Source organism: Hyperoodon ampullatus (assembly GCF_949752795.1).
Source record: "Hyperoodon ampullatus genome assembly, chromosome: 14".
Classification (NCBI taxonomy): Eukaryota; Metazoa; Chordata; class Mammalia; order Artiodactyla; family Ziphiidae; genus Hyperoodon; species Hyperoodon ampullatus.
Genome location: NC_136927.1, coordinates 66,082,727 through 66,110,655, shown reverse-complemented (window position 1 = coordinate 66,110,655; position 27,929 = coordinate 66,082,727). Strand labels below are relative to the sequence as shown.

The 27,929-nt window shown below is 49.0% G+C and overlaps 2 protein-coding genes across 3 annotated transcripts; one reads left to right on the top strand and one right to left on the bottom strand.

Moving 5' to 3' along the window:
* Positions 1-2: 2 nt before the first annotated feature.
* Positions 3-17,951, top strand: SLA2 (Src like adaptor 2; the record flags this gene model as incomplete). The annotated part of the gene is made up of 7 exons (XM_079718699.1): positions 3-93; positions 4,099-4,198; positions 4,584-4,670; positions 6,407-6,510; positions 16,335-16,484; positions 17,245-17,377; positions 17,786-17,951. 7 exons carry the CDS (start codon positions 3-5, stop codon positions 17,949-17,951), a joined length of 831 nt encoding a protein of 276 aa, XP_079574825.1.
* Positions 17,952-18,959: 1,008 nt separating this feature from the next.
* Positions 18,960-27,727, bottom strand: LOC307062737 (GEL complex subunit OPTI; the record flags this gene model as incomplete). Of its 2 annotated transcripts, none has more annotated exons than XM_079718573.1 (4): positions 18,960-19,507; positions 20,704-20,861; positions 25,912-26,015; positions 27,614-27,727. In XM_079718573.1, 4 exons carry the CDS (start codon positions 27,725-27,727, stop codon positions 19,470-19,472), a joined length of 414 nt encoding a protein of 137 aa, XP_079574699.1. In that variant the 3' UTR covers positions 18,960-19,469. The 2 variants fall into 2 exon arrangements, with proteins under 2 accessions (XP_079574699.1, XP_079574700.1); XM_079718574.1 differs by having other exon boundaries at positions 20,732-20,861.
* Between the last annotated feature and the right edge of the window lie 202 nt (positions 27,728-27,929).

The following is a 27,929-nucleotide window of genomic DNA, read 5'->3' as shown; positions in this document are numbered from 1 at the left end:
CAATGGGAAGTCAGCCCAGCAGGGGGAAAGCCCTTCCAAGCCCAAGCCTGAGCCCCTGTGTGCAAGGCCAGGGTCCTGAGCCCATGCAAGCAGGTAGGCCGAGGGCCCCAGGGCAGCCAGGCCCTTCCTGAGCAGCCACTCCAGCCTCAAGTATCAATGAGGACCTGCTGTATACCAGGCCCTCCCCATGAACCACACAGCCAGGGTCCCTGCTCTTAGGAAGCTTACATATTAGTGGTCAGAACATTAAACCAGATAAACTAGAAAATGTGAGGGTGACCAGAACTAACCAGGAGTGTGTGATGGTCCCCCAGGCATCTCCCATGGCTTCCCTCCTCCTAAACCAGTTTATCCAGAGCCTGAGCTGCAACCCTAAGACCAACCCACATCCATAGCTCTCCAAAGCTGCACCGTCCATTATGATAGCCACTAGCCTTATGTAGCTATTTCAGTTTAAACTGAAGTTAATTAAAATAAAATAAAATTAAATATTCAGCTCCTCAGTAACACCAGCTATATTTTAAGTGCTCTCCAGCCATATGAAGCTAGTGGCTACCTTATTGGGCAATACAATTATAGAACATTTCCATTATCACAGAAAGTCCTACTGGACAGAAATGGTCTTATCCTGAGAGGTGCTGTGAAATACTTGAAGCAAAATAGAGCTATGATGATTGGAAAAAATGAGTTCATGCAATGCATGGGCTGAACCTGTAATTGTGGTTTTCTGAGGCAGTCCTGACTAAAAAATACCAGTTTTTAGGACGATTAGACAATCAAAGTATCTTGCAATATCTAGTACTTTGATGTCAGAGCTACAGCCCCAGTTTGTTTCTTGTTCCCTGAAACAGTTCACAAATCCTTTCTCAAATCACATTCTGATTTGGGGTTTTGATAATGTATTTGTCAGGGCTCCCCAGAGAGACAGAACCAGTAGAATGTGTGTGTGCGTGTGTGTAAGAGAGAATTTATTTTAAGAAGTTGGCTCACGCAGCTGTGGGGTGGCCAGTCTGAAGTCTGTAGGGCAGGCCAGAGGGCTGGAGACCCAGGGAAGAGTTGATGCTGCTACAGAATTCCACAGTGGAGTCTGGAGGCAGGATCCTCCCTTCCTCAAAGGACCTCAGTCTTTTTCTCTTAAAATCTTCAACCGACTGGTTAAGGCCCACTCACATTGTGAAGGGTAATCTGCTTTATTCAAAGTCTACTGATTTAAATGTTAATCTTGTCTCAAAAATAGTGTCACAACAACATCTAGACTGGTGTTTGACCAAATATCTGGGTACTGTGGGCTAGCCACGTTGACACATAAAATCAGCCGTCAGAGATAACAAGATGACTCTAAACCAAGCAGCACTTCTAGGAGGAAGGACACACACACACAGTTAAACAGAAGTAGAAGACTGCAGAGCCACACTGGCTCTCTGTGTTTGGCAGGCTCTCCCCCAAACTGAAAAGACCTCTGCAATGGCTGGGGCTTCCTTTCTGCTCCTCAGCCCCCATCCCCAATATCCACCTTTCTTTTTCTTAAATACTCTTATTTTTTATTAATTTTTTTTCTTTTTGGCCACGCTGCACAGCACGTGGGATCTTAGTTCCCCGACCCAGGATCGAACCCGCACCCCCGTGTTGGAAGCGTGGAGTCTTAACTACTGGATGGCCAGGGAAGCCCCAATGTCCTCCTCCTCTCTTTAACAGCAACCTCCCCTAGTCCCCTTGGTCATAGATCGGCACCCTGGACCCTGTAGACTCCTGCTGGGGAGGCAGTCGCCTCCTTCTAGCCACGCAGTGTGCGCCGAGAGCCTGGGGCCCAGCAGGCCCTGCAGGAAGAGATCTGGAAACCACACAGACCCCCACCTCATTTCCTCTGAATCTAGCCACAGGCAGCGGCCCCGAGCCTGCTCTGAGTCATGCCCAGGATGCTGAGGGGGTGACCCCCCGGCAGGTGTCCTGGGCCCCTCCTTGCCTGTGGGAACTGAGGGGCACTGTGTTCCCCTCTCTGTCAGGGTCTCCAGGGGACGAATGGGCTTCTCTCAGTACTTCTACCCCTGGTCCCAGCAGGAGCATGGATTCTGGGCAACTCCTTTGTCCATCAGCCTTGCATCCATCCAAAATCTACCAAGGCTCTACCCCATGCCAGGCCTTGTGCCAGGACCGGGGTACACAGTAGTGGACAAGACGGATACAGTCCCTGGGTTCAGGAACAGTCAAACCTCAGGGACAGGTGCTAAACCAGTAATCAATTACAACTGTGTTAGATTTTGATGACAGTGTTTTAAGGGACTCTGACCAAGAGTGTGTGCTGAGGGGCTCATCAGGGAAGGGACGTTTCATCCAAGGAGTGAAGGATGAAGGTGACTCAGCCACCGGAGGGGACCCATCAGGGGGACAGCATGTGCAGCTCAGTGGCTCCTGGGGCGCAAGGCCAGGGCTTCCAGGAGGGGGAGGGGCCCTTCTGGCCACCTGGCTCTGTTCTTGTCAGAGGACACCCTCCCCAGACTTACTTGCACCGTGCATTCGGGCATCAGGCAGGCATTTCCCTGCACCAGGGGACGGCGAGGCCCTGCGTTCTGAGGAGCTCCTGTCTGAGCTCACCACGCGGGGCTCCATGTGTGTCTGGGAGGACATGTAGGAACTGGTCCACTTCCAGAACCACAGTCTCATTCTGCTCATGTCCCAGAGGCCCTCAGCCCACAGAGCGTCCAGCTCTGTGTCTGTCCCACCCGTCCCCTGGGTCCTTGTCTGTCCTCTGCTCTCCCTCCCTCACTTCCTGGGGCCCCAGCTCTGTCTAGAGGGCTTCACAGAGGCCTCTCAGCCTCTGAGGAGCATCTGTGAGGCACATAAACCTTTTCTGCTGACCTCACTGCTTCTCATAGCTTCCTGCAGAGACCCCTGCTGAGATGGGGTTGGAGGCAGCGAAGGGAGGGCGCTGGGGTGTGGGTGAAGGGCGCTCTGCAGCCCATGTGTGTTCAAGACACGTAGGCCTGGACAGGCATCAGGAGGTCTAGATGGTCGGGGCAGGCTGGTCCCTGAGTGGGGGACGAGGGGATGAGCGTCCTGTGCTAAGGGAGCCGCTGGCCGCCTGCTGTCCAACCTCAGAATTGGGCCTCAAGGCCACCACGTGCTCAGGACCAGTCCTGGTGTGATGGGGTGGGGTGCGGCGGCTTGGTGTCCTGTCTCTGTGACTCCCTCTTTGAACGCCAGCCTCCCGGGGAGTCTGGGCCTTTCAGAGATGTGCTGCTGCTGTCCAGCCCAGTCCCCCCACCCTGGGCCCATGGGAGGACAGGGACAGGGTGATGTGGCATAGGAGCTGTGCCCGCCCTCCCCAGCAGACTGCTCCGTGGCGCCTCAGTTGCCTTGCTGTGTAATGGGGCTGAATGGAGATGACACATACAGCACCCATCAGGCCCTGACACAGAGCAGGTGCTCAGGAAGAGATGGCAGGTGTGTGACCAGGACACTTGGCTGAGACACACATTCCTGCCGGGCGTCTGCTCTGGGCCAGGCCTGTCCCAGGGGGCCCTGGGGCTGCACCTCTTCTGAGGGGGCAGCACAGATCTACGCCTGTCGCTCTGGACAGAGGTCACGGGAGAGCCACTCTGCCCACGTGCACGGCACTCCAGAGTTACAAAGCCCGTCCAGGTCAGTGATTTCCTGGGCCCCTCCAGGAGCCCTCCCCCTCCTGTGGCCACCTCCCAGCCCCTCAAAGCTAGTCCATCTGGTGGCCACCTCATCGGTGCCTTTCAGAAGCTGAGCTCAGAGATCCAGGCTGATACCTGCTTAGAGCTGTCGGCTTTAAGTTTGCTGAATTCCTTTATCAGAATCTCCTGTGATGATCTGCATAAAAAATGGGATTGTAGCCAGGAGCCCCGCTTCCTCTTGCCACGCCAATCCTTTCCCCGAGGGGCCCCCAAGAGATGTCTGGGCACCCCCAGGGCTCTGCAGAGCCCTATGGAAAAGCATCAGATTCCAGGTTGCCATCCCGGGATCCCAGCAGACATGCCGCCCTAGGGTGCCCGTGGGAGGATTGATGGTGGGAGCCCAGCCTCCACTGGAACTCATGTCTGGCCAGAGGGTGACCATCTCTGTCCCTCCATCCAGAGAGGAGCAAGGCCAAAGCTGTGGCCTTGGGCAGTTTCCCGGTAGGCGAGCAGGCAGAGCTGTCTCTGAGACTGGGGGAGCCACTGACCATCGTCTCTGAGTAAGTCCCTCTGAGGGCACTGGGTGGGGTGCTCTCTCCCCTCCCCCGATCCCCGAAGATGCATTAGTGGGAGGAGGGGCCCCTTCCAGGAGAAAAGAGCATGGACTTTTGTGCTGAGCTCACACAGCACTCTAATGGGATTTTAGGCAGCTTGACACACCTGTAGGGAAAAGCAGCGGGTGGGCAGGGCCTTGCAGGGGGGCCCTGAATCAGGCCATTCACTGCCCAGGAGGTACCCAGACTGGCTGGTGCAAGGAAACCTGGGAAACTCAGGTGGGATAGGTGGCCGCAGGACCTCACCTGGAGGGTCCTCGTGAATCCCACATGAGCGGTGCCCAGGGCCTTGGCCCTTCTGAGAGGGGTCCCCTCACCCTTCTCTCTCCAGGGATGGAGACTGGTGGACGGTGCTGTCGGACATCTCAGGCAGAGAGTACATCTTCCCCAGCATCCACGTGGCCAAAATCTCCCATGGGTGAGTTCACACCCCAGGCCCTGCCTCCGGGGAGCTTCCTGCTTTCTCCTCCCACAAGTGTAGTTCTTTACGCCCAGTCTTATGCTGAGCAAAGCTGGGGTCAGGGGAGAATCAGGCCCAGACCCTGCCCTCCAGAGGAGCTGACGACTGACTGTCTCAGGTCAGCCTGTGAGACTTGGGAGCCCAGAGGAGAGGGGCTCGGCAAGGCCTCATGGAGATGTGGCGCCTGGGCTTTGGAGGGTGGCCGGGAATCTGGTGGTGGAGAATGCTGGAAGGGACTTGCAGGAGGTGGGGGCAGCCTGCATCAATGTCCCCAGAGAGCCTCCTCAGGCTGCCCTTCCAAGAGGCACTTCCTCAGGAGGGCTGGACTCGGGGACACAGGGTCTCTCAATAAGTGTGAGCCATCCCTTGCCCAGAGTAAGGGACAGACTGACTCCAGAGCAAATTCTATGTCGAGAGAGAAAGACAGTGAATAACCTGGAGCCAGGGACATGTCCCTGTGTCACTGTGTGTGCTGTGGCAGCCACGCTTCAGTTCTGAGGCAAAGCACGGCTCCCACACTGGATGGCCTTCCTTTCTGAAGCTCGTGGTATGTCTGGCTCTGAGGAAAGCAGCATAGGATCCTGAGACATGTGGACACATCATAGAATCAGCTCGCGTCTCCCAGTGGCCTGGGCCTGCTGGGCAGGGTTTTGCCTCCACAGCCTGGCGTGAAGTTTAAACAGAGGAAACACCGACTACCTCTAAGAGGCCCCTTTCCTTGCCTCTGCTTCATTTATAGCCTCGATTTTCCTAAGTCATATGAATGGTGTATTTTATTTACTATAAAACTAGGCTCAGTTTGCTGCTGGCCCCAAGACAATCACAGCTTCTCTACTTTATTTACTTGGAATCAACTCAACCCTGACTCTGGCATTTCACAAAATGACAGGGAGGCAACCATTTCCATCAAATTGGCTTCAGGAGGCTTTGCCTGGGACCCCCGGACATGTCTCTGGGGACAGTAAGAAGCTGATGGACTGTAAGCCAAAAAATTCCTGCATGACTCCTTGAACTTTTCACTGCAGTGAAGTCCTTCATGGACATACATAGGTGAGGGATTAAGTGAAGAGAGAAAAGGAAGGTGTGGACTCAGAGTTATCAACAATCCCAGCACCGGAAGAGGCACGTATGGCTACTGATGGGCTACGTGATTTTTTCCAAAATCTTAGAATGTCTTGAATATTCTAGTTCCAAACTTTCTACCCACAAATAAGCTACAGTGGAAGTTAGATTTCAGTGATAATGAGTAAATGTTCACCTGCATACCTTTTGGCTACAAAGTTAAACTTTAAACTGTTGAAAGAAAATATTTACTAAAATTTAAAAAAAGAGAGAGGCAATTCTTGAAGAGGTAAAGGCTTAGACAGGTGAGTGGATGGTGTAGGGGCGCTGGGGGAACTGGGCAGTGACAGGAGAGGGTCTGGGATCACCTCACATGCCCCCAGACCCTGGCCACTTGGGAATGAGCTCTTCAGTTAGAAAAGGCTGGGGCTGACCCCATGAGATGGTCCTGGCTCCAGGGGCCTCAGAGGACAAGGACAAAGCTGGGGGCCCTGAGAGACCTGAGGCCAGCTCTTCATGGGACGTTTGGAAGTCTGAGGCCCACAGAGGGAAGAGAGGTTCCAGGAGAGTCTTGGGCCACCCACCCCCAGGCTGACCCCTGACCCTCTCTCTGCTCATCTCCCCACCCCCAGGTGGTTATATGAAGGCCTGAGCCGGGAGAAAGCTGAGGAACTTCTGCTGCTGCCTGGAAACCCAGGAGGGGCCTTCCTCATCCGGGAGAGCCAGACCAGGAGAGGTGGGTAAGCTCAGCCTGCCATGGGCTTTTCCCTTTCGTGCCAAGAGCCAGGTGTGATGTGACTAGGGGGTAGAGGTAGGCCACATGTGGAGGGCTGGAGACCTGGCCTTGGAGTCGGGCAGTCTGGCTGACTGACCACATGTTGCTGCTGTGAGAGCCTATCAACAATGGGGCAATAACCTGCATTTCTAAAAGTGGTGTGAATTGCCCACAGGAGGGATCCAACTCAGCCAACACTTTAGCAACCAGGACTCGTAACAGAGTATAGTCACAGGCTTTCTCTGCCTTGGCCAGCAATGATTTCTCCCTCCTCAAGACACAACATGACCCTGATCTCTTGACAAGGTCTCTGTGCTTTGGGTCACCAGCCAGTCGGAGCCAGAAAACCCAGTAGGAGTCATCTCATGATCTTCCTCTCTGTGCTGTGCAGATGGGGAAACAGAGGCCCACAGAGGGATAGGGACATGTCACACTGCACGTTCATATGGGACTTCTCCCACCCCAGGTGCAAACGAAACACGAAGTTGAATCTGTCTCTGATGCCCCCGCTTCTCTCTGAGCTGCCCTGAGTCCCTTACAGCAGGGACAGAGAGGGACATTGAAGGAGTGGCAGTGCCCTCGTTTATGTTGGGCTCTTTAAATGCCTTCAAACAACCCTGTGGGGATTGTACTTCCAATGTCTCCATTTTACAGATGAGGAACTGGAGATTTGGGGGAAGAGAAATGATTTGCCTGGGGAGACACAGCTAATAAGTGCAGAGCTGGGATTCAAACCCCGCTGAGGTTCATCACACTTCAGACACCCAAGAGAGGCCCACCTGTGACAGTGATGGTAGCATTACAAGCACAGGGGCAGACTAGGGAGAAGCTATTCAGGAGTGAGGACGGGATACCTGTGCTTCCCTTAACTGAACTCACGTTGATGCGTCGTCAGGGTCCTTTGCTCTCTACTCAGTCTCCCTCCTGGGGCCCCTTCCAGTGCGTCTTTGCCTCTCCTTCACTTCCTTTGGGAGCCCCCTGGGTTGACCTCTCCCCAGCCTCTCCTACTATTTTCCAGGCAGCGCCAGCATCCCTCACATACACCCATAGGCAGGCCAGGGTTGGGGGCTGGCTCAAGTGCAACAGCTACAAACAGGAAACCATAGCGGTGCTGTTGGGGGCAGGGGCACTGTAGACCGGGCCCCAGTGAGCGTGAGAAGTCACAGGAAGTGCTCCGTGCTCAGCTGCCCCTCCCACACACCTTCTCTGGCCTGGTTCAACCCTAGGAGCATAGTGACCGAAACTTATTGCCTCTCAGAGCCCCTTTTCTAAGAAGGCACATATACAAGAGGAACTGGTGGAGAAGTAAAGGAGAAAGCAGATAAGAATCCATAGGATCTTTTTTTTTCCTTGCAGTTTTATTGAGACATAATTGATACACAGCACTGCATAAGTTTAAGGTGTAAAGAATCCATAGGATCTTTAAGGATCCACAAAATTGCTGGGATTAAGGTTAGATTTGACTCTGAGGTTCCCCATAGCAACACCAAAAAGGGATAGATCAGAATGCAGCTCTCATTATCGAAAAAGGAAGAATTTGCCAATTCTGCAGGAAAGGCAACAGTTTCCCAGTACTGATTTCTAATCTCTCATCCTGGGCTTCCTTTGGAGAGGAAGCTTCACCAAATCTTTTTCCATTGCTTCACCAAACTTTTTGTTTTCGATAATTTTAAGTGTGTCCTGGGTCACTGTAAAATTTCACATGTGGCTTGTGGTCAAAAAGTTTGACACTAAATCTGTACGGGCCCGAGTGATGCCACAAGATGGTGGTTCTCAGATTTGAGTGTACAGGAATTGTCAGGGTATCGTCTTGCCGATGCACTCTTAGGCCCCGCCGCAGACCTGCCAAATCAGACGGTTGGGTACAGAGGTCAGAAATCTGCTTCCTTCACAAGCTCTCCGGATGGTTCTCATGTTCTTTTAAGTTTGAAAACACAGTTCCAATCTAGGGAACCCAAAATTAAGTAATGAGAGACAATGTTTTTCATGTTTACATAATGCATCTTGTCATATATAACAGTAATTAACTGTTGACCAAGTGAGTGATCAGGATCAGGATCAGCTTTTCTTTGGCCCAAGATCCAGACGTACCTCTGGGAAGGGAATTCTGTAGGGGCTTTGAGCCTGTGGGTGGACCAAGGAGGAAGGCCTGGGGCCACTGAGCTCCCAAGAACACTACTCAAGAGTCTGGAGGGGGAGGGGAAGACCCCCCATCTTCCCCAGAGTCCCTCTGGCATACCTGGTTGTGTTCTAGGCCTGGGGGGAGCCACGGCAGGGCCCAAGTCAGGCCGAAAACCTTGGTGTGTGAAGGGGCACGAAGAGTTTGTGGAGGTCCCAGGACTGCTCCAGAGGTCAGCGCCAGGGCCAGACCCCAAGAGCGTCACCCTCTTGCCTTCCTACTGTCCTACTATGTGTCTATGCTGTGTTGAGCATTGCAAGAGAGACTGATGAGCAAGACACGCTTCCTGCCCCTGAGGGACTCACCTCTGTGATTCTGACAGCCGAGAAACACTTAAAAGCATCTCCTCTGAGTCAGGCCTGATAAGTTGTGATTCCTGCCCTCAGGCTTCAGACAGTCAAGGGTCCAGGGTGCAGCATCCTCGAGGCTATCAGCTTCTTAGAGGTCTCAGAAGAAGTTCAGAGGGTCCTGCTAGACCTGCGTCCCCCAAACAGGTTTTAATGTGCTCCCTCACACCACTGCGGACCCCTCCCCTCCTCCCGGCATCATCCTCAGAACACCTGGGAGAACATGGCTCCTGAGCCCACGGGTCACTGCAGGCCAGGGTGTGACACTGGCTCAGCCTGCTGGAGCTTTCTGGAATCCGGGACCTCATACTTTCCTTGCCTTTTTCCCAGTGGGTCTCCCTCCAGGCCCTGCACCCAGCCATAGCTCCTACCATTCCTTCCCACAGCCCGCCTTCTGGCCCACTGCCCACCGGGACACTCCACGAATGAACACCTTTTCTTTCTACTGCTGCATCCTTGCACACGAGCCTCCCTCAGGGCCTGGAAAGCCCTCTCCTCCAGTCCTCCACTTGGCCAACCCACACTGATCCTTCTCGATGCATGGCAATGCCATTTCCCCAGGTTATTTGTCACTCTTTGCTCTCAACTCCCACAGCATCCTGAAAAGACCTCTTCTGTAGCCGCAATAAACATTTCTTAAAACAAAGTCAGGGTATGTGGTCTAACAGCAGGGGAACTAAATACTTGAGATGAGGACCATAAAGGAAAATTCTGGCTGAGGGATGTGCTGAGGGACAGTACTTCTTTCCCCAGAGTATGAAGACCTGATTACCTGTGTCTGGGGCTAGTGCAGTGCCAGCTTGTAGCAAGTGTTCAACAGATGTTTACTGTATAAATGGATGAGTGAAGGAGTGCATGCATGTACGTTGAGGGGAGGAGAGAGGATGAAGAGCTGGGGTAGGGTAGACTGACCCCCAACACCATCTGTGCTCACAGCGGTAGGAGTGCAAATGGTGGCAAGGACTCCTCAAGTCTGCTTGTAATCATGGCCGTGTCCAGTGTTTATCACAGAGACTCAGTAATTCATTCAACAAATAAATATTGCATGGTGACTCTGGGCCAGCCACTGTTCTAAGTGCTGGGGATTCAACAATATAAAAAGTACCAAAAAAGAGGTTAAAAAAAAGCAAAATCCCTGCCCACAATCCAGTTGGCAATGTGCATAGTGAACAAATAGTAATTGAGCAACTGATCACGGCAAGTGCCACAAAGAAACAATCAAGCGACAGTTAAGAGGAACAGAGTAAACAGGTGCATCCTCAGCAGGAGGCAGGTGTGCCTGGAGCAGATCCAAGGTCTCCGGAAGTCAGGTCATGCAAGGCCTTTCCAGGGTGAGAGCTTCAGGGAGGGTTCTAAGCAGGAGAGTGACATGATCTGATCCCTCTACGGTGCAAAGAGAGGATTTGGCAGGGGATGAGGCGGAAGTGGGAAGCCACATGGGAAGTTATTGCAGGCTAAGAAGTGGTTAGATTCCGGATATGTTCTGAATGTAGCCAGTAGGGTTTTCTGTGGGGCTGGATGGGAGGTGAGGGAGAATGGGAGCTGCCAGGGATGATGCCGGGGTTAGGAGCTTAGTAGTGAATGGATTGTGCTGCTGTTTTCTGAGATGGGAAGATGGTGGGCAGATACATTAGGACAATCCCTTGTGAGGCTCACAGTTGGTTATATGGTGGGGCGGGGTAGTGTTGAGGGACAGACGATGGGAGAGTAGCACCTTTGGTGCTAGCACTTGTGTCTGGGCAGCCTAGAGCTGGGGTTTCTACCAGGCAGAGAAGGTGTTCTGGAGAGGAGTTGTCTGAGTAGGAACTGAGTCGTCAAAGGAAGGCTGGCGGTTACGCAGGTGGAAGAGTGTTCCATATAAAAGGAACAGCGTGAACAAAGAACCAGGGAACTGATAAGGAGCACTGGATGCTTGCTATGCGCCAGACACTGCTAAGTGCTTTACCTACTTTACCACCTGAATCTTTGTGGCAATCTATTGAGGCGGGGACAGTTATTATCCCCCTTTAGAGAGGAAGAAACAGATCTGAGAGGCCAAATAATGTGTCTTAGAGACACAGCTAGGGTTATAGGATGTAGGGGTGTTATAGTGTGTGACTCTGGGTGGGATATGAAACCAGGGAGTCTGAGTTTAAAAGACGTCCTGGAACTGGGAGCCAGCCACAGATATCTGGGGCTGGCTGAGCAGCAGTGAGAAGGAACAGCAGGATAGCAGGCACACAGGGCAGTCAAAGGTGGCCTTGGTAGGTGACCTGTCCCCACAGCAGGGTAGACAACCCCACATGGGCTTGACAGAGCTTGCTTGTTATCTCTGAGTCTACCAGTCACATCCTTAGTGTAGCTGTGAGGATCCCTCCTGGGTCTAGTAACTGTGATGACAGTGGCCAGGGTGGGGTGGCTGGAGAACCAGGCCCCATAGAGGGACTTGGTCACTTAGTTCAGCTGGTTGGTTGGCTTCCAGGGCCTAGTTTCAGATATGTATCCCTTTCCCAACCACAGAGCTTTTTCAGGGTCACAGCACAGCTCCAGAAGAGATTCTTCTTAAAGGTACAGAGTCAAGGGGTCTCCAGAGTCAGGTAGAAAACAACGAAAAGGAAGCAAGGACCTTACTCCATACTTCTCAAAGTATATTGACTTTGTATCCTGTAGCCTTGCTAAATTCACTTATTAGTTCTCGTCGCTTTTTTGTAGGTTCCTTAGGATTTTCTACATCTATGATCACACATTATCTATAAATATAGTTTAACTACTTATTTTCTAATTCATATACCTTTTTTTTTTTCCTTGCTTTACTGCACTGGACCTCTAGTATAACAAGTAAAGTGGTAAGAACATTCTTGCTTTGTTCTTAGAAGGAAAAATGCAGTCTTTCCCATTAACTATGATGTTACTTATAGATTTTTCACAGATGCTTTATGTCAGGTTAAGAGGAAGTACCCTTCTGTGGTAGGCAGACTAGCCCCCAAAACGATGTCCAGGTCCTAATCCCTGAAACATGTGAATATGACTTACCTTACATTGCAAAAGAGAGTTCGTAGACATGATTAAGGATTTTGAGATAGGAAGTTTATCGTGGATTATCCAGATGAGCCCAATGAAATCACAAGGGTCTTTACAAGATGGAGGCAAGAGGGTAAGAGTTTGAGAGATTGGAAGATGCTATGCTGCTGGCTTTGAAGATGGAGTAAGGGGCCATGAGCTAAGGAATGCAGGGGGCTTCTAGAAACTGAAAAAGCAAGGAAATAGACATTTCTCTAAAGCCTGCAGAAGAAGTACAGGCCTGCTGATACCTTGATTTTAGTTTAGTGAAACCCATTTTAGATTTATGACCCCCAGAATTGTAAGATAACATTTTTGTTGTTTTAAACCACTATATATATGGTAATTTGTTATAGCAGCAATAGGAAATTATTACACCTTCTATTTGTAGTTTTCTTTTTCTGTTTTTTAAAAATCATGATGCGTGTTGAATGTTGTCAAATTATTTTTCTACATTTCTGCAGGTGATCATGCTTTTTCTCCTCTATTCTACTAACTTAGTGAGCTAACACTGACATTCAGTTTTTTTTTTTTTTTTTTTTTTTGCGGTACGTGGGCCTCTCACTGCCGTGGCCTCTCCCGCCGCGGAGCACAGGCTCCGGACACGCAGGCCCAGCGGCCATGGCACACGGACCCAGCCGCTCCGCGGCATGTGGGATCCTCCCAGACCGGGGAACGAACCCGTGTCCCCTGCATCGGCAGGCGGACTCTCAACCACTGCGCCACCAGGGAAGCCCTGACATTCAATTTTTAAATCAACTTGTACTCCTGGGATAAAGCCAATTTAGTCATAATATATTATCTTTTTTATATATTGCTGGATTCAATTTGCTACCAGTGTGTTAAAGATTTTTTGTGTCTACATATATGAGGTATATTGGTCTATAGTTTTCTCATAATGTTTTTGTCTGTTTTTTTTAGCAAGTTAATTGCTGGCTTCATAAAATGGGTGGGGAAATGTTATCTTCTCTATTTTCTTAAAGAGTTTGTATAAAATTGATATTATTTCTTCTTTAAATGTTTGATAGAACTCACCAGTGAAGCCATCTGGACCCAGAGTTATCTTTTCAGGAAGTTTTAAAATTATGACTCAATTTCTGCAATAGATATGGGTCTATTCAAATTTTCTATTTCTTGTGTCAGTTTTGGTAATTTGTGTCTTTTAAGGAATTTGTCCATTTCATCCAAGTTGTAGAATTTATTGGCATGAAGTTGTTCACAAGATGCCCTTATCCTTTTAGTGTGTGTAGGATCTGTAGCGATGTCCCCTCTTCATTCCTGATGTTGGTAATTTGTGTGGTGTTTTTCTTTTTCTTTCATCAGTCTAGTTTGAGCTTTATCAATTTTATCAAACTTTTCAAAGAATCAGCATTTGATTTTTCTCCATTGTCTTCTATTTTATTTCCTTCCACTTAAATTTATTCTTTTTCTAGCTTTTTAAAGTAGAAACTTTATTTTATGCCTTCTTTTCTTCAAGTGTAAGATTTAAAGCTAAAAATATACCTTTAAGTCCTGATTTAGCTGAGCTCACAAATTTATTTAAATTTATTTATTTAGTTAAAAATATTTTCTAATTTTGCTTATGATTTCTTCTTTGATCCCTGGGTTATTTCCAAGCATCTGGGGATTTTCCATATGTCTTTTTGTTATTAATTCATAATTCTGTGTGGTCGGAAAACATACCTTTAATTATTTCAATCCTTTTAAATTTGTTTTTATGGCCCAGTCTATAGTCTGCCTTGAATATTCCATGTGCTCTTGTTGGGCCCAAGGTTTGTTAATTAAATCAAATGGGCTGACTGCATTGTTCAACTCTTCTATATGCCTGTTGATTTCCATCCTATCAAGTACTAAGAGAGGAGTGTTGAAATCTCCAGTTATAATTATGGACATCTATTTTTTCTGTTAATACTGTTGGCTTTGCTTCTATATTTTGAATCTCTGTAACTGGTGCATAGAAATTCAGGATATCCTCTTATCTCTGGTAATACCCTTGGTCTTGAGTTCTACTTTTCTGATATTAATATGATCACTCCAGTTTTCCTATGATTAACGTGTGCATGATACATATTTACTTTTAGCCTGTGTTTTAATATTCAAAGTGTGTTTAACATGTAGTTGGGTCTTGCTTTTTAAAATAGTTTGAAAATCTCTGCCTTTTAATGGAGTATTTAGACCACTTCCTCAAAGTAAAAGCTTCCTAAAACTGAGCACTGCCTGTGGTTTGGGAAAGTCACTCCTGCATTTTGTTGGCATTCCACAGGGAAAGGTGAAGTGACAGGGTCACTGGCTCTTCCTCCAGGTTCTCTGTGCCAGTTTTCTCATCTGTAAACTGGGGATAACTGTACCTACCTCACAGGGTGGTTATGAGAATTAGACGAGATAATCCATATAAAAAGTGCACAGTAAGCACTTAAATAAATGAAAGCTACAGATAGCTTTAAATAATTAGATAGTAATAATAGGTTATTATTATTATTCCACTAAGCACCCTCTTCCCATTTGGCTTTGACGAAGTGTTAGAAATGAATCCCACTTTATAGTTATAAAGAGCACTCATATGCAACCTCCTCTGCTGGAAACTACTGCTGGAGGCCTGATTTTATATAGTTATATAGTTATGATTTTATATAGTCTTTTCTCTCTATTCATTTTTCAACCATGTGCTTTTCCTCTTCTAGCCAGTTATCTTTTAAATTAAAATTTTCATTGAAACCTATCAAACTGTACACTTTAAACATATGCATTTTATTTTATATAAATTATACCTCAATAAAGTTGATTTAAAAAACTAAAACAGGGAGTTCCCTGGTGGCCTAGTTGTGAGGATCCTGGGCTTTCACTGCCAAGGCCTGGGTTCAATCCTGGTCTGGGAACTGAGATTCCACAAGCCACGCAGCACGGCCAAAAAAAAAAAACAAAACTAAAACTAAACTGGAAAAATTCTGTCACTTGCATCAGTGAATATAATATTCATGTATAGGTTTAAGACTAATAACAGGGACTTCCCTGGCAGTCCAAGTGGCTAAGACTCTGTGCTTTCACTGCAGGCAGTGTGGGTTTGATCCCTGGTTGGGGAACTAAGATCCCAAATGCCGTGTGGTGCAGCCAAAAAAAAAAAAAGACTAATAATAAAACCAACATCCATATGCCCACTTACCAGCTTAAGAAATTGTGCAACAGTCCCTTTGAAGCCCTTTGCCTGCTTCATTGTGTTAATCAGTTACTTTTCTTCACAATTTTTTCTTTTCCTGGTTGTGCCGGGTCTTAGTTGAGGCAGGTGGGCTCCTTAGTTGCAGCTCACCAGTTCCTTATAGTTGCGGCACACGTGATCCTTAGCTGTGGCATGCAAACTCTGAGTTGTGGCGTGCATGTGGGATCTAGTTCCCTGACCGGGGACTGAACCCGCTTCCCCCGCATTGGGAGGCGGATTCTTAACCATTGTGCCACCAGGGAAGCCCCTTCTTCATAGTTTTGCCATACATGCGTCTCTATGCAGTAGTCTTGGCTGCCTCTGAACTTTATTTAAATAGAATCATACTGAACGTATGCTTCTGTGACTTGCTGTTTCTGCTCATTATTTTAAACATTTATCTATGCTTATGTGTGTAGTGGTTATTAACTTTTACTGCTGAATAGTGTTACATTCTAGAACCTACCATTCTCTTGAGTCCATATGGGCTGTTTGCAGTTTGGGGCTTTTCTGAACAATGCTGCTATGAATATTTTTGTTCATGTATTTGCAAGGCACCGTGCTGGGATGGAACGGCTGGGTTGTGAGGTATGAGCATGTTCAACTCTACTAGATAATGCCAACTGTTTCCAAAGTGGCTTGTACAATTTATCTCTCCACCAGCAGGGTAAGAATTCCTTTCTCCACATCCTTGCTGACATCTCCTGACACATTTTCACATCCTAACACTTCTGCCCACTTGAGTCTTTATAAGAACAGCCAACACTTAATGCTCACTTAAACTGTGGCAGGCCCTGTTCTGGGCACTGTGTGCGTGGTCTTGTTTCATCCTCACGAGAGCCCTAGCTATGGTAAGTGTGTTGTCACTTATGAGCAAGGGAGCAAGTCTTTGTCCCTCCCTTCCCCCTTCCCTCGTCTGGGCCCAGTGCCCACTCTCTGTGGCCATTTCATGTCTTCCTTCTTCCACTCTGGGCTGGGCTTGGTCCCAGCATAGCCTTAATCCCACCCTGGACCCTTTCCTTCTCAGGCTGTTACTCCCTGTCGGTCCGCCTCAGCCGCCCTGCATCCTGGGACCGGATCAGACACTACAGGATCCAACGCCTTGACAATGGCTGGCTGTACATCACACCGCGCCTCACCTTCCCCTCACTCCAGGCCCTGGTGGACCATTACTCTGGTATGGCCATCCCCTACCTCCATGAGAGCAGACTGGGGTGTGGGTCTGTGGGGAAGTTAGTCATACCCTCGGACACTTTGCCTGCTGGAGAATATCTAGGCAGAAGAGGGACCTCCCCTCTCTCCATGCCAGTCCCTGTGCCAAGAAACACAGCCCGGAAGCCCCAAGTTCATCTCGTGCCAACAGAGCCACGGAGGTGTCCCGTGTTAGTGCAGGCCAGTGCCTCACCCACCACTGTGGTTCTGAGTCAAAGTCCCCAATGGCTGGCACGGTTCTCTCCACAGGAACTAGGCCCAGAGCTGTTGCTATCGTGGAATTCAGTTGATTCTCAGCATTTTCTGGTGCCTGTTCTGTAACACGCACTGCAGCCACTAGAGCAGAGTGTCAGAGAAGCAGAGAGGAAAGACTGCTACTGGGAAAACTGATCGGGGGATTTCAGGACAGTCATTCCATGCAGCAGATACTGACAGAACAAGTAGAGACTGATCATCCCTTAGCTTTCTTCTTTCCAAAGCACTATTCTAACCAGAAACTGGGGCCCAAAGAGGTTCATCAACTTACCCGAAATCACACGGTAAATTACGTCTCCCGAAAACTAGCCCAGAATGACCTTTGACTGCATGTCAGCTTCCAGATTAACAGCTTGGGGCTCATGCTCCCATCTGCCAAGTGTGGAAAGCTGTCAGGGTGAGGGTGGAGTTGTTGGGGAGGAAGGCAGGGCTGGAGCCAGCCATGTCAAGGGTCTAGGTCTCTTCCTCAGAGCTGGCGGATGACATCTGCTGCCTACTCAAGAAGCCCTGTGCCCTGCGGAGGGCCGGCTCACCCCCTGGCAAGTCCATACCTCTACCTGTGACTGTGCAGAGGACACCACTCAATTGGAAAGAGCTGGACAGGTGAGAAGCCCCTGGAACGTGAAGGCAGAACAAAGGAGAGTTAGAAGGACCCACCCCTGGGAACCCAGAATGGGCTTGTCACCTTCAGGGACACCTGGGAGCCAATAAGCGTTGACTGAACTCAGGCCAGCCCAGGCTCAGCAGGTCTGCTGGGGGGACTAGCAGGGAGGCCAAAGTGGGCATGGATATGGGGCATGCCTGGGCACCAAGGTGGCCAGGATGGAAGGTCAGACAAGATGGGGTACAACAGAGAGCACCAGTCCTGAGTGAAGTCAAGGGGAGTTTGATCTGACAGGGAACAGGGAACCACTGTGAGTTTTTCAGCAGGTTTTGAGAACAGGGAACCATGTGGTAGGTGCAGGGAGGAGGGTGAGGCTCCCTGGTGCAACTCCTTCCCCCTCTCCACAGCTCTCTCCTGTTCTCCAGAGCATCTGCCACAGGGGAGGAGTCCCCCCTCAGTGAGGGACTCCGGGAGGCCCTTAGCTCCTACATCAGCCTGACTGATGACATCTCCTTGGACGATGCCAAGGCCCAAAGCAGAGGCCGAAAGGGGAACCAACGCTGCAGCACCTAGAACCCCAACTCAGCTCAGCCTGACCGAGCACCCCAGAGGCAAAGACTGTGCAGAGTGAGGGGAGGGCTGGGACACAGAGGCACGGCCAGAGTCCCACCTCTATCCTCTGTTCCTTCCTCTCTCAGCCCTAAGAAGTCACCTAACCTCCTCCCAGTGCCATGACCCGACCTACAGCCTCTAGTTCAAGTAAAGACCAGTTAAGAACAGGGCCAGGACTCCAGAGAGACTAGATGTACTTGGTGTGACCCAGCCAGTTCCCGAGTTTGGGAGCCCCAGTACCACCTTCCTCCCTCTGCCTGTCCGAGTCTCATTCTACATCCCCACAACCACTCCCACAAGGCAGAGAACGCCCACTGGCATCAAGGAGAAAAAAACCATCATTTAAGGAAAACTGACCAGTCTCACTCAGAATGCCACCACACCTCAGAAGGTAGAACTACGGCCTAGAAGGGACAGGAAGGAAGAGGGGATGGGTGGCTTAAACGGCAGCAGAACCTGGGCTCTCCGGCTTCCAGCTGACCGCCACGGCAAAGAGCAGGACCTCTGACAGTCCGGGTCCTCCATGTCCCCATTAAGCCCCTTCTCTGGACAGTCCTAGCTCTCAGATTTTTCATTTTGTGGCTCATCATTTGAACCTGGCTAAGCTTTCTCGGCTACAACAGCCTTGCCGTCTTGTAGCCAAATGCAAAGGACACCATCTGAGCCCAGCACACTGCGGTGAGCTTAGTCACGTCTCAGTGCTGAGCGGGAGCATCAGGGCATCAGAAGGCGGTAAGCCCTCCCTCCACAAAGTCAAGGCCACAGCCTACACCAACTCCAGCCCTGGATTTCCCTGCTGCACATTAAGGGAAAGAAGCCTGGATAGAGGTGTTAAGGGAGCAGGGAGAGGAGGAAAAGGGAAGGGGGAAGAGGGAAGGGGATGGGAGGGCACCACCTCTATTGCTCCTATTGGGTTCTGAGGCTAGAGGTGAGGTGGGAAAGGCTTCATCAGGTATCACCAACAGGGGCTCAATTAAAGATCTGATTTATTCAAGTATCTGAAAACATTCTACAACGAAAACTGTTATTAGATGCTGCTTGTACTGTGCTATGGACCACGCACGTACTGCCATACTGTTTTCAGGGGACTTGAAATGCCAATGTTTGATATAGTTTAAAAACCGTACACCTGATGGAAAAGGAAGACAATTTAATGTTTCATCCGGATCCAGAGGTGCACCAAATTGAAGGACAGCTCCAATCGGCAAACAGGTGTTTCATGATGGTATCCAAGAAGAAACGGTTGGTGATGGACAATTCAGAAATGCTTCCCCAAAAGGTGGATGGTTCTTTAAAAAGTTTCAGGTCACAACCCTTGCAGAAAACACTGACGCCCCACACACTGATTCTCGGTCCAGGAAACACGGGTCTTCCAGGTTCCGCGTGGCTGGGGTGCCCCCCAACAATCGTGCTTCTGTGGTGTAACTAAGAGGGTCCTTTGGACCAGACAGGGAGCAGGTGGGGACTGTGCACCGTCAATCATAGTGGATGGCAGTGTAAAAGATGATCCAAATGACCTAGAGAGGAAACAAGCAATGTTCATGGGCTCCCTCACCAACAGGGCCAACACAGGCTCCCATTCCACAAATCAAAAGCATCCTAAGAATGTGCGCACAGTGTACTTCCCGGGGGCTATCCAGTGCATAAGCTGCCTGGGGGCTTACATAATTTCACTGAAATCAAGCTGTCTCTAATAGAGCCCAGGACCACCGTCCTGTGCTCCCAAAGGGACCCTGGACAAGTCTCTCCCCCTGCCAAACAGAGACCAGAGTGCGAGGGCTTCGAGTTATAGGTGTGGAAATGATACAGGTAAAGCAAACTGTACTGCTAGGAAGTGTTAGCATTAGCAACAAACGTGAAAACAAAACTACATCATACCCTGTCAGCTTCATATCAAATAAAGCAGAGGTTCTCAAACCTGACTCGCCTTTGCAATCTTGTGGGCTCTTTAAAAACCTACAGAGAGATGCCTGGGCGCCACCTCCCAGAGATTCTCATTTCGTTGTTTGGGCTAGGTTCTATAATTTTTAAAAAATAACTTTGAGATATAATTCATATTTCATGAAGTTTACCCTTTTAAAGGATACAATTCAGAGGTTTTTTAGTATATTCAGAGTTGCGAAAACATTTTGGAGCATTTGCATCACCCTGAAGGCAAAATCTACTCCCATTATCAGTTACTTCCCATTTCCCCTCCCACCCCTGCCACTGGCAACCATTAATCTACTTTTTATCCATACGGATTTGCCTATTCTGGACATTTCACATAAATGGACTCATACAACATGTGGTCTTCTGTGTCTGGATTCTTTCACGTAGCATAATGTTTTCAGGGTTCATCCTTGTAGCACGTACCAGTTCTTCATTCCTCTTTATGGCCAAGTAATATTCTACTGTATGGGTATATAACATTTTATCTAGCCATTCATCGGGTGACGGCTGTTTGCATTTTTTGGCTGTTATGAATATATTTTTAAATGTTTTCCAGTTTTCAATATGCAGCCAGAGTTGAGAATTAGATGTAGAAACTGACAATGAGCTCTCACCACAGGGAGACTATACAGTGTATCACACCACATCTTTTGGGACATTAACTCAAGGAAGGACATGCCCTCCAGCCTCTGGAGTCTAGAAAAATGGTACCCAAATCACACATTGTAACTCAATCAAGGGGCTCCCCCTGAATAACTGACATCTCAGGAAATGACAAAACCTACTGTGAAATTATCAGCTACACATACCATGAACAAGGCAAACGATGTCATAAACCCTTCCTTTGTGAGCTCCCACGTGCCGCCATACTCTTCCTCATCTATCTGTAGGTAGTTGCTGAAGTAGAGGTACAGGACACCTGCATTGATCAGGCAGAATCTGGAGCAAGGGAGGACAAGCACCAAACATAAACTGTGAGCTTGGAAGACCGAGAACTCCCACCAACATGGTCCAGCTCTATCAGGGCACTTGCTGTTGCACAGTTAACTCTATTATGGGGGCAAATGAAATAATACATAAAAACGCCTAGGCCCTCAATGGAGCTGCCCACTTGGTTGTGCTAGAGACTTAAAAAAGGAGCAACTCTTTTTAGCTGACCAGCAAAAGCAGAAAATAAAATAAAAATAAAGCACATATAAGTTCTCCAAGTCCCCTTGAAGTATGACAGAAGGCTGCTTGCTGAACAACCCCAAATAGGTCCAGTACCTGACATGGGCCTCCAGGTAGCTCCAGCTCGGGGGGTGGGGGTGGGGGGGCATGGGGAAAACACATGTTAAGCTGCTGCTTCATGGCCTAGTTGAGCAAGCAAGGGCACAGTAAAGCAGCCTCTGCAAAATTCCCAACGGGAGACAATTTCTGAATGTCCACTGTCTGCTACTGCACTTGATGCAGAGGTGAACACAACAGTTCCTGCCCTCAGCTCGCCACCTATTAGGGGCCAGAAACAGCAGTCAGAGTGGAATTGAAACCAGAGGTTTGTGAGCACTTCCAGGAAGGTCTTTGACCCCTATCACATATGATTTAACTGATGCAGGAATCAGAATACCTTTATGGCCAAGTAATATTCTACTGTATGCGTATATAACATTTTGTGAGTAGTAACATATCACTCTGCTCTACTGATCTCTTGGTACTGTCACTATGTAAAAGTAATATTCATAAAGTGATCAAAACTCTCTTTATGATCTTTCCAGTTACGGCACCTAATCCAATGGGGGACTATAAGCCTTAGGCCACACGCCTTCTGAAGGCTGCAGTAGAAAATGCAAAGAGAACAGGTTCCTCCTAGCAGTTAAGTGTGGGCTGGTGTAGGGCAGGGCAGTATGATGGCGAAGAGTGTAAATCGGTATTTGGGGGGGCGGGGCAGGGAACAGACCCTGAGGCTGTCTGAGCAAGGTAACAAGGAGGTAGGGTGTACATACACCAGGAAGTCTAGTTTGTGAGTAGTCAAGAGTATGGGCTTTCTCGTGAGTGGAAGGAAAAGGAGCTAGGAGGCTGGTTTAGACCTGTTTCAGGACGTAAGTACAAATAAAGTTTGAGGACAGGGACTAGGAAAATGGCTGAATGGGGAGGCAAGAATCCGCAAAGGCTTCAAGCCTAAGGACCTGGGAGAACCATGGGTCCGGTAACAGAAGCAGGGAGCCAGGAAGGACAGATGGTTTTTCTTGGATTTCACACGAAATACAGTCCTTGGCTTGGCTATGTCATGGCCATATCCTGATCGTCTACTAGAAGTCTTGGGACCCAGCCAATCTGGCCACCTCCCCCTGACAGGCGTTCCATTTTGGACAGGCTGAGTTAGTGGCTCTAGACAGAGCCTACTATCAGGACTTAGCAGTGTCACTCTGGGGCTCAGCTAATAAGCTAGGGCTGGACAGTGAATGGAGACTCACTGACAGTCTCCAGCTGTGAGGTGGTTGCTTAGTGAGATGAGAAAGGGAAATATAAGAGAAAGAGATAAATAAAGGATGACGGGAGAGAGAAAAGGGCTGACAGAGGCCCTGCCTTCCAAGGGGTACACATTAAGTAGAAAATGAATTCACAGACACAAAGGCATTTAAAAGTCTGGTGTACAAGGGGGAGGGGTCAGGAAAAGGACTGGAAAGGCTCACACTGAGCTTTAAGGATGGGCATAAATTCTGTATTGGAAATGGGAGAGAATGACATAGCAAATGGGTGGACAAAGAAATGAACATACTGGGGACTTCCCTGGCAGTCCAGTGGTTAAGACTCTGGCTTCCACTGCAGGTGGGCAGGGGTTCGATCCCTGGTGGGGAAACTAACATCCTGCATGCCGCATGGGGCAGCAAAAAAAAAAAAAAGACTGACTCTCAAATGTATTTTTAACAATTCTATCTTAAAAACTCCAGCCTTAACAAAATAATGAGACTCTAACAAATACTGACTTCAGGGCTGGAAGGTAATATATGACTCTGCTTCCAAGGGTCAATGGGAACTCATTTCAGCTTTTCAAAAATTTTAACAAGCATCCACTGAGCACCTCTTAATCATGTGCCAAGCTCTATGAGAGACAGGCAGAAAGGGATGAATAGAACCCCTCTCCAATAATGTAAAACCTCGGCAGACAGAGCAGAACCATCACACTCAGTTCCCAGGCAAATTTTAAGTAATGAGACCCAAGGAAATGGCTTTACCTTAATAGGCCCTAGCTGGTGGCCACACCAGAAATGAAGAGAAGTCAAGTGGGGGTCCAGACAGAGGGCAGCGGAGGCGGGAAGTGGGGAGGAGACGGTCACCACAACTGAGCACAAGGCAGCTGAGTCAGACAGATGGAGGAAAGGGGGTGTGTGTGGAAAAATCAATGTCCTTGGGCACTTTCCAAGAGCTGGGAAAAAGGTGCCAACCAAAGGAGGGAAGGGATTCCTTTGGAGTGAGAGAAACTGGCTCTGGCAGGACAGTGTGGGACTGAACCCTAGAAAACAGGCAGTCCTGAGAAAGTGGCATGATGGGTAAGCCACTCCAAGGTGAATTCACTGCAAACACCCTGTTTCTTGCTTTCTCAATAGCCAGCCATATTTTATCACTCTTTGTAAAGCTAATCATATGATTGCAGTGAACCACTTATGGAGTACCTATGATGTACTAAGCCCTACACTTAGCAATTTACTTGTATCATCTCATTTAATTCACACATCAATCTCATGAGGAAGGCACTTCTTTATTGCCCCCATTATAATAAGGAAACTGAGTCTCAGAAAGTGAGCTCCAAATTATGTAGCTTGAAAGTGGCAGAGCTGGAACTTGAATCCAGAGCTCTCTAGAAAGTTTAAAAAAAAAAATCTGTTTGGGCAGCCTTACTCATTTGCCACAGTGGGAAGGATACTAGACCAGCTCTAGTCTTTGCTATATTATTTCCAGATTGGGTGACTTCGGAAAAATCCCGTAGGACTCCTACAAGACGAGATAGGTGCTGGGGGTTTGAGCCAGTGTCATCCTCTCCTAGAAAAGTGATCTGGGGAAGACAGGAGACTACCTTTTGCCTTTAGATTGCCTTCTGCCTTCTCTGGCATTTTCCTTATATCTGCCTTTTTTTTTTTTTTTTCTCATAGAAAGCTAAAACTGGGTGACCAACATTCTAAAAATGTATCTACATACCACTTCCACCCTGAGAAGACCTCTGTGAACGCCAGGTCCTGCCTGTGTCTCATGACCCTCAATGAGTCCTCATCAAATGTCCACTCAAAGTCAGTCAGAGGATAAACTCTTACAGTTTCCTTGGACAAATGAAGCTCAGCATCATAAATCGAAAACTTCTTTAGGGACTTCTCTGGTGGTGCAATGGTTAAGGATCTGCCTGCCAATGCAGGGGACACGGGTTCGAGCCCTGGTCTGGGAAGATCCCACATGCCGCGGATCAACTAAGCCCCATGTGCCACAACTACGGAGCCTGCACTCTAGAGCCCTCGAGACACAACTACTGAGCCCGTGTATCACAACTACTGAAGCCTGCGTGCCTAGAGCCCGTGCTCCACAACAAGAGAAGCCACTGCAATGAGAAGCCCGCGCACCGCAATGAAGAGTAGTCCCCTCTCGCCACAACTAACCCTGCGCTCAACAACGAAGACGCAACGCAGCCATACATACTTACATACATACATACATACATACATAAATACAACAACAACAACTCTTTAGTTAGGACAGGGGACTGTACATTCCTTTGGGTTATCTTCTGAAAAAACAGGCAACTCAAATGAGTTTGAAACGATTTCACACTTTTCACCCCAGAGTAAGGAATAAGAGATGTATGTGATCACGGTTAAAACAATATATGTGATTTTCCATGGGTGAGTATGACAGTTTGTATTCCCAGAGGCCTGCCTGTCCATTTCTACTATAACTTGCCCACAACTCCTATCCTAAGACAATTCCGGGACTTTCCTGGTGGTCCAGTAGTAAAGAATCCACCTTATAATGCAGGGGATTTGGGTTCAATCGCTGGTTGGGGAACTAAGATCCCACGTGCCATGGGGCAACTAAGCCCGCACACCACGACTACTAAGCTCGTGCGCCTTAACACGAGAGCCCACATGCCACAAACTACAGAGCTCACATGCTCTGGAGCCTGCGCGCCACAACTAGAGAAGAGAAAACCCGCACGCCACAACGAAGAGCCCGCGCGCCACAACAAAAGATCCCACATGCCTCAACGAAGATCCTGCGTGCTGCAACTAAGACCCGATGCAGCCAAAAATAAATAAATACATCTTAAAAAAAAAGAAAAAGACAATTTCCACAGATCCTATTAAGTCAACCTGGCGGGCATTCGGACTTGCTCTCAGTGACTGGTTAACAAGCTGAGCCATGACCGGGAGCTGGTGTCAACTGCTGCCACAGGCACACAATAAAAAACTGAGGGCTTCATCTCCTACTTTTCACTGCCTTTAAAATGTAGGCACCTGGGACTTCCCGGGCGGTCCAGTGGTTAGGACTCCGTGCTTCCACTGCAAGGGGCACGGGTTCCATCCCTGTTCAGGGAACTAAAGATCCCGCATGCTGCAAGACGTGGCCAAAAAAAAAAAGGAGGGACCTAAAACAACTTCTGCCAAGTCCAAGATTCAGGACATCCAGCACAGTGCACAAGGGAGTGGTCTTCAAGTATTAGAAGCTCTTCCACAGACAACAAAGGTCATGTCAGAACTAGATGCCTGCTGCCAACAGGCAATATGGCAACCTCTTGCATGAGGTCACTATGGACCCATGAATGAATAAACTAACCCGGATCTTCATAAAGGTAACATGCCTGACCCAAGCTGCTCCCAAGCCTGTGGAATTGACGAGTGCTGTATCAGACCCAGGAGTGCCATCATGGGGCCAGTTTTTTGATTTAGTCATTACACACACACACACACACACACAGGGAAAAAAAACCAACCAACCAAAACAAAACAAAAAACACAAGACTTACCCTGCTATTCCCAAGAAACCTCGCAATGGTAACACTCCCCAAATGACACCTAGGACCACAGCAATGATCTGTCGGAACCAGTAGATCACATCTAAAAATTCATCCTGTAGAAAAGAGAGAGAATGTGTGCATAATCTGGAGTGGGTGCCACAAGAGAGCCTCTTGTGATAGGTGAGGAACAGAAAAGCTTTCTGCTAAACTCATCTTCCAGAGGAATTTTCCCCAAAAGCAATGGTATATGGTTCTTGAATCTCCACATCTTCTTATACTAAAATGTGGTTAAAAAATGATGCATTTAGTTATGTTAAGTGATGGCTTCCAGGGCGTTGTGCTCTACATAAAAATCTTTAGAAAAATCATTTACTTTATTTTTTCAGAAGCTACAAAAATGAAATTGCTGTGATAGTAACTGAGCTACTGGCCAGTTATCTGACCTGGAGAGACATGAACAGACTATCCACAGGCAGAAGGGCTGACTGTTAACCAATTCAGTACCACCTTCCCAAACTCTGAATTTTGAGTAAGTCACAAAAGAGAAAAGAGATTAGAAATAAAAGTGCAGGAGGCAGGTGCCAGCATATCTAATTTTCATACAAGAACACGGAAGACTCAGGTTTCTGACCTGCCCTGGACTGCAGAAACCAGTCCTTACACAAGGAAGGAAAGAAATGACACAGCAAATCAGAAAGATTTTACAACAGCTGGGCAGCACTATGGGCAGGACAAGGGCACCTTCAGGAAGTACCTCCCATCCCCCCCTTTACAGGAACTCTAGGAAAAACTACTTCTGATGAAAGTAACTGATGAAAAACTACTTCATCAGTCCAAAAAAAAAGGGGGGGGGAAAGACTGCAAATCTAACATTCTTTTCAGGCCAACTGGAATCAAGCTATTTGTGATGGTTCCTTCCACGCAATGGAGCAGAGTTGGGGAAGTGCTTACACTCAGATCTTCTGAATGAGTGTGACTAGTAAGGACATCTTGAAGCCCCCCAACCATTCCTCACACACATTTGGTGGTTTCTCCCCCACTCCCTCGCGTGTACATACACACACACCACACACACACACACCACACACTCACCCCTGAAAGGTGGTCTCATTCTCCCCTCTCAACTCTCACACTTATTCTGTTTTCTCATTCAGCAGTAAAGCACTGGCAGCTCAACTTTAGTGAGCCTCACCATGTGCTAAATGCTTTACCGCACCACGGTACCCCACTTCAGAGTTGTTCGGAGACTTGAGTGAGATGACGCACAGAGGGCGCACAACACACAGCAAGTACTCAGTAGAAGTCTGTTACCGTTACTGTTCGTGCTAACCACGGGGGTAAGTAGTTAATTCGACAAGGTAAGTCACTTACTCAAGATCCTACTGGGAGTAAAAGGCGGAGATCGAATCGAATTCAGCTCGCTCTCGCCGTTCAGGCACCCGACCTGCCCGCGGGGTGGCAACACCTCCGCCCCCTCCTTGCTGCTTCCCGCGTGACCCAGGCGACTTCACTCTTAGGCCACTCCGTAGTGAGCCCGGAGCCCGACAGCCGGGCCCTCCGAGTTCGCCCCGACACCCTTGGGCCACCCGCCCCACCACCACGAACACTCGGCAGCGCCCGGACGGGGGCAGGGGCAGGCTCGGGCCTGTCTATTCGTCCCCGAGTCCCAGCCGGCTCCTCGAACGTGCGCCCTCGCCAGGCCCCACCGCACCTTGTCCTCCCAGGCCGCGTCGCTCCGCAACACCTTGCTCCAGACGGAGACTTTGAGGGCCCCGTTAGCCAGCTGCGGCTGAAGCGGCTCCTCCTTCCGCCGCCCGCCGCTCATCCTCCCGTCGCGCCGCCCGGGCCGAGCCTGGGGCGCGCGGGCCGATCTAAAAGAGGTCGGGGTCGCGGGTCGCGGGTCACGGCGCACGGGGTGTGGCGGCGGCGGCGGCGGCGGCGGCGGCGGGCAGCAACAGGCTCAACGGATCGGCTCGGCGGCGCGCCTGCGACTGCCCCCACTTACCCAAACACCCTGGCTCTGCTAG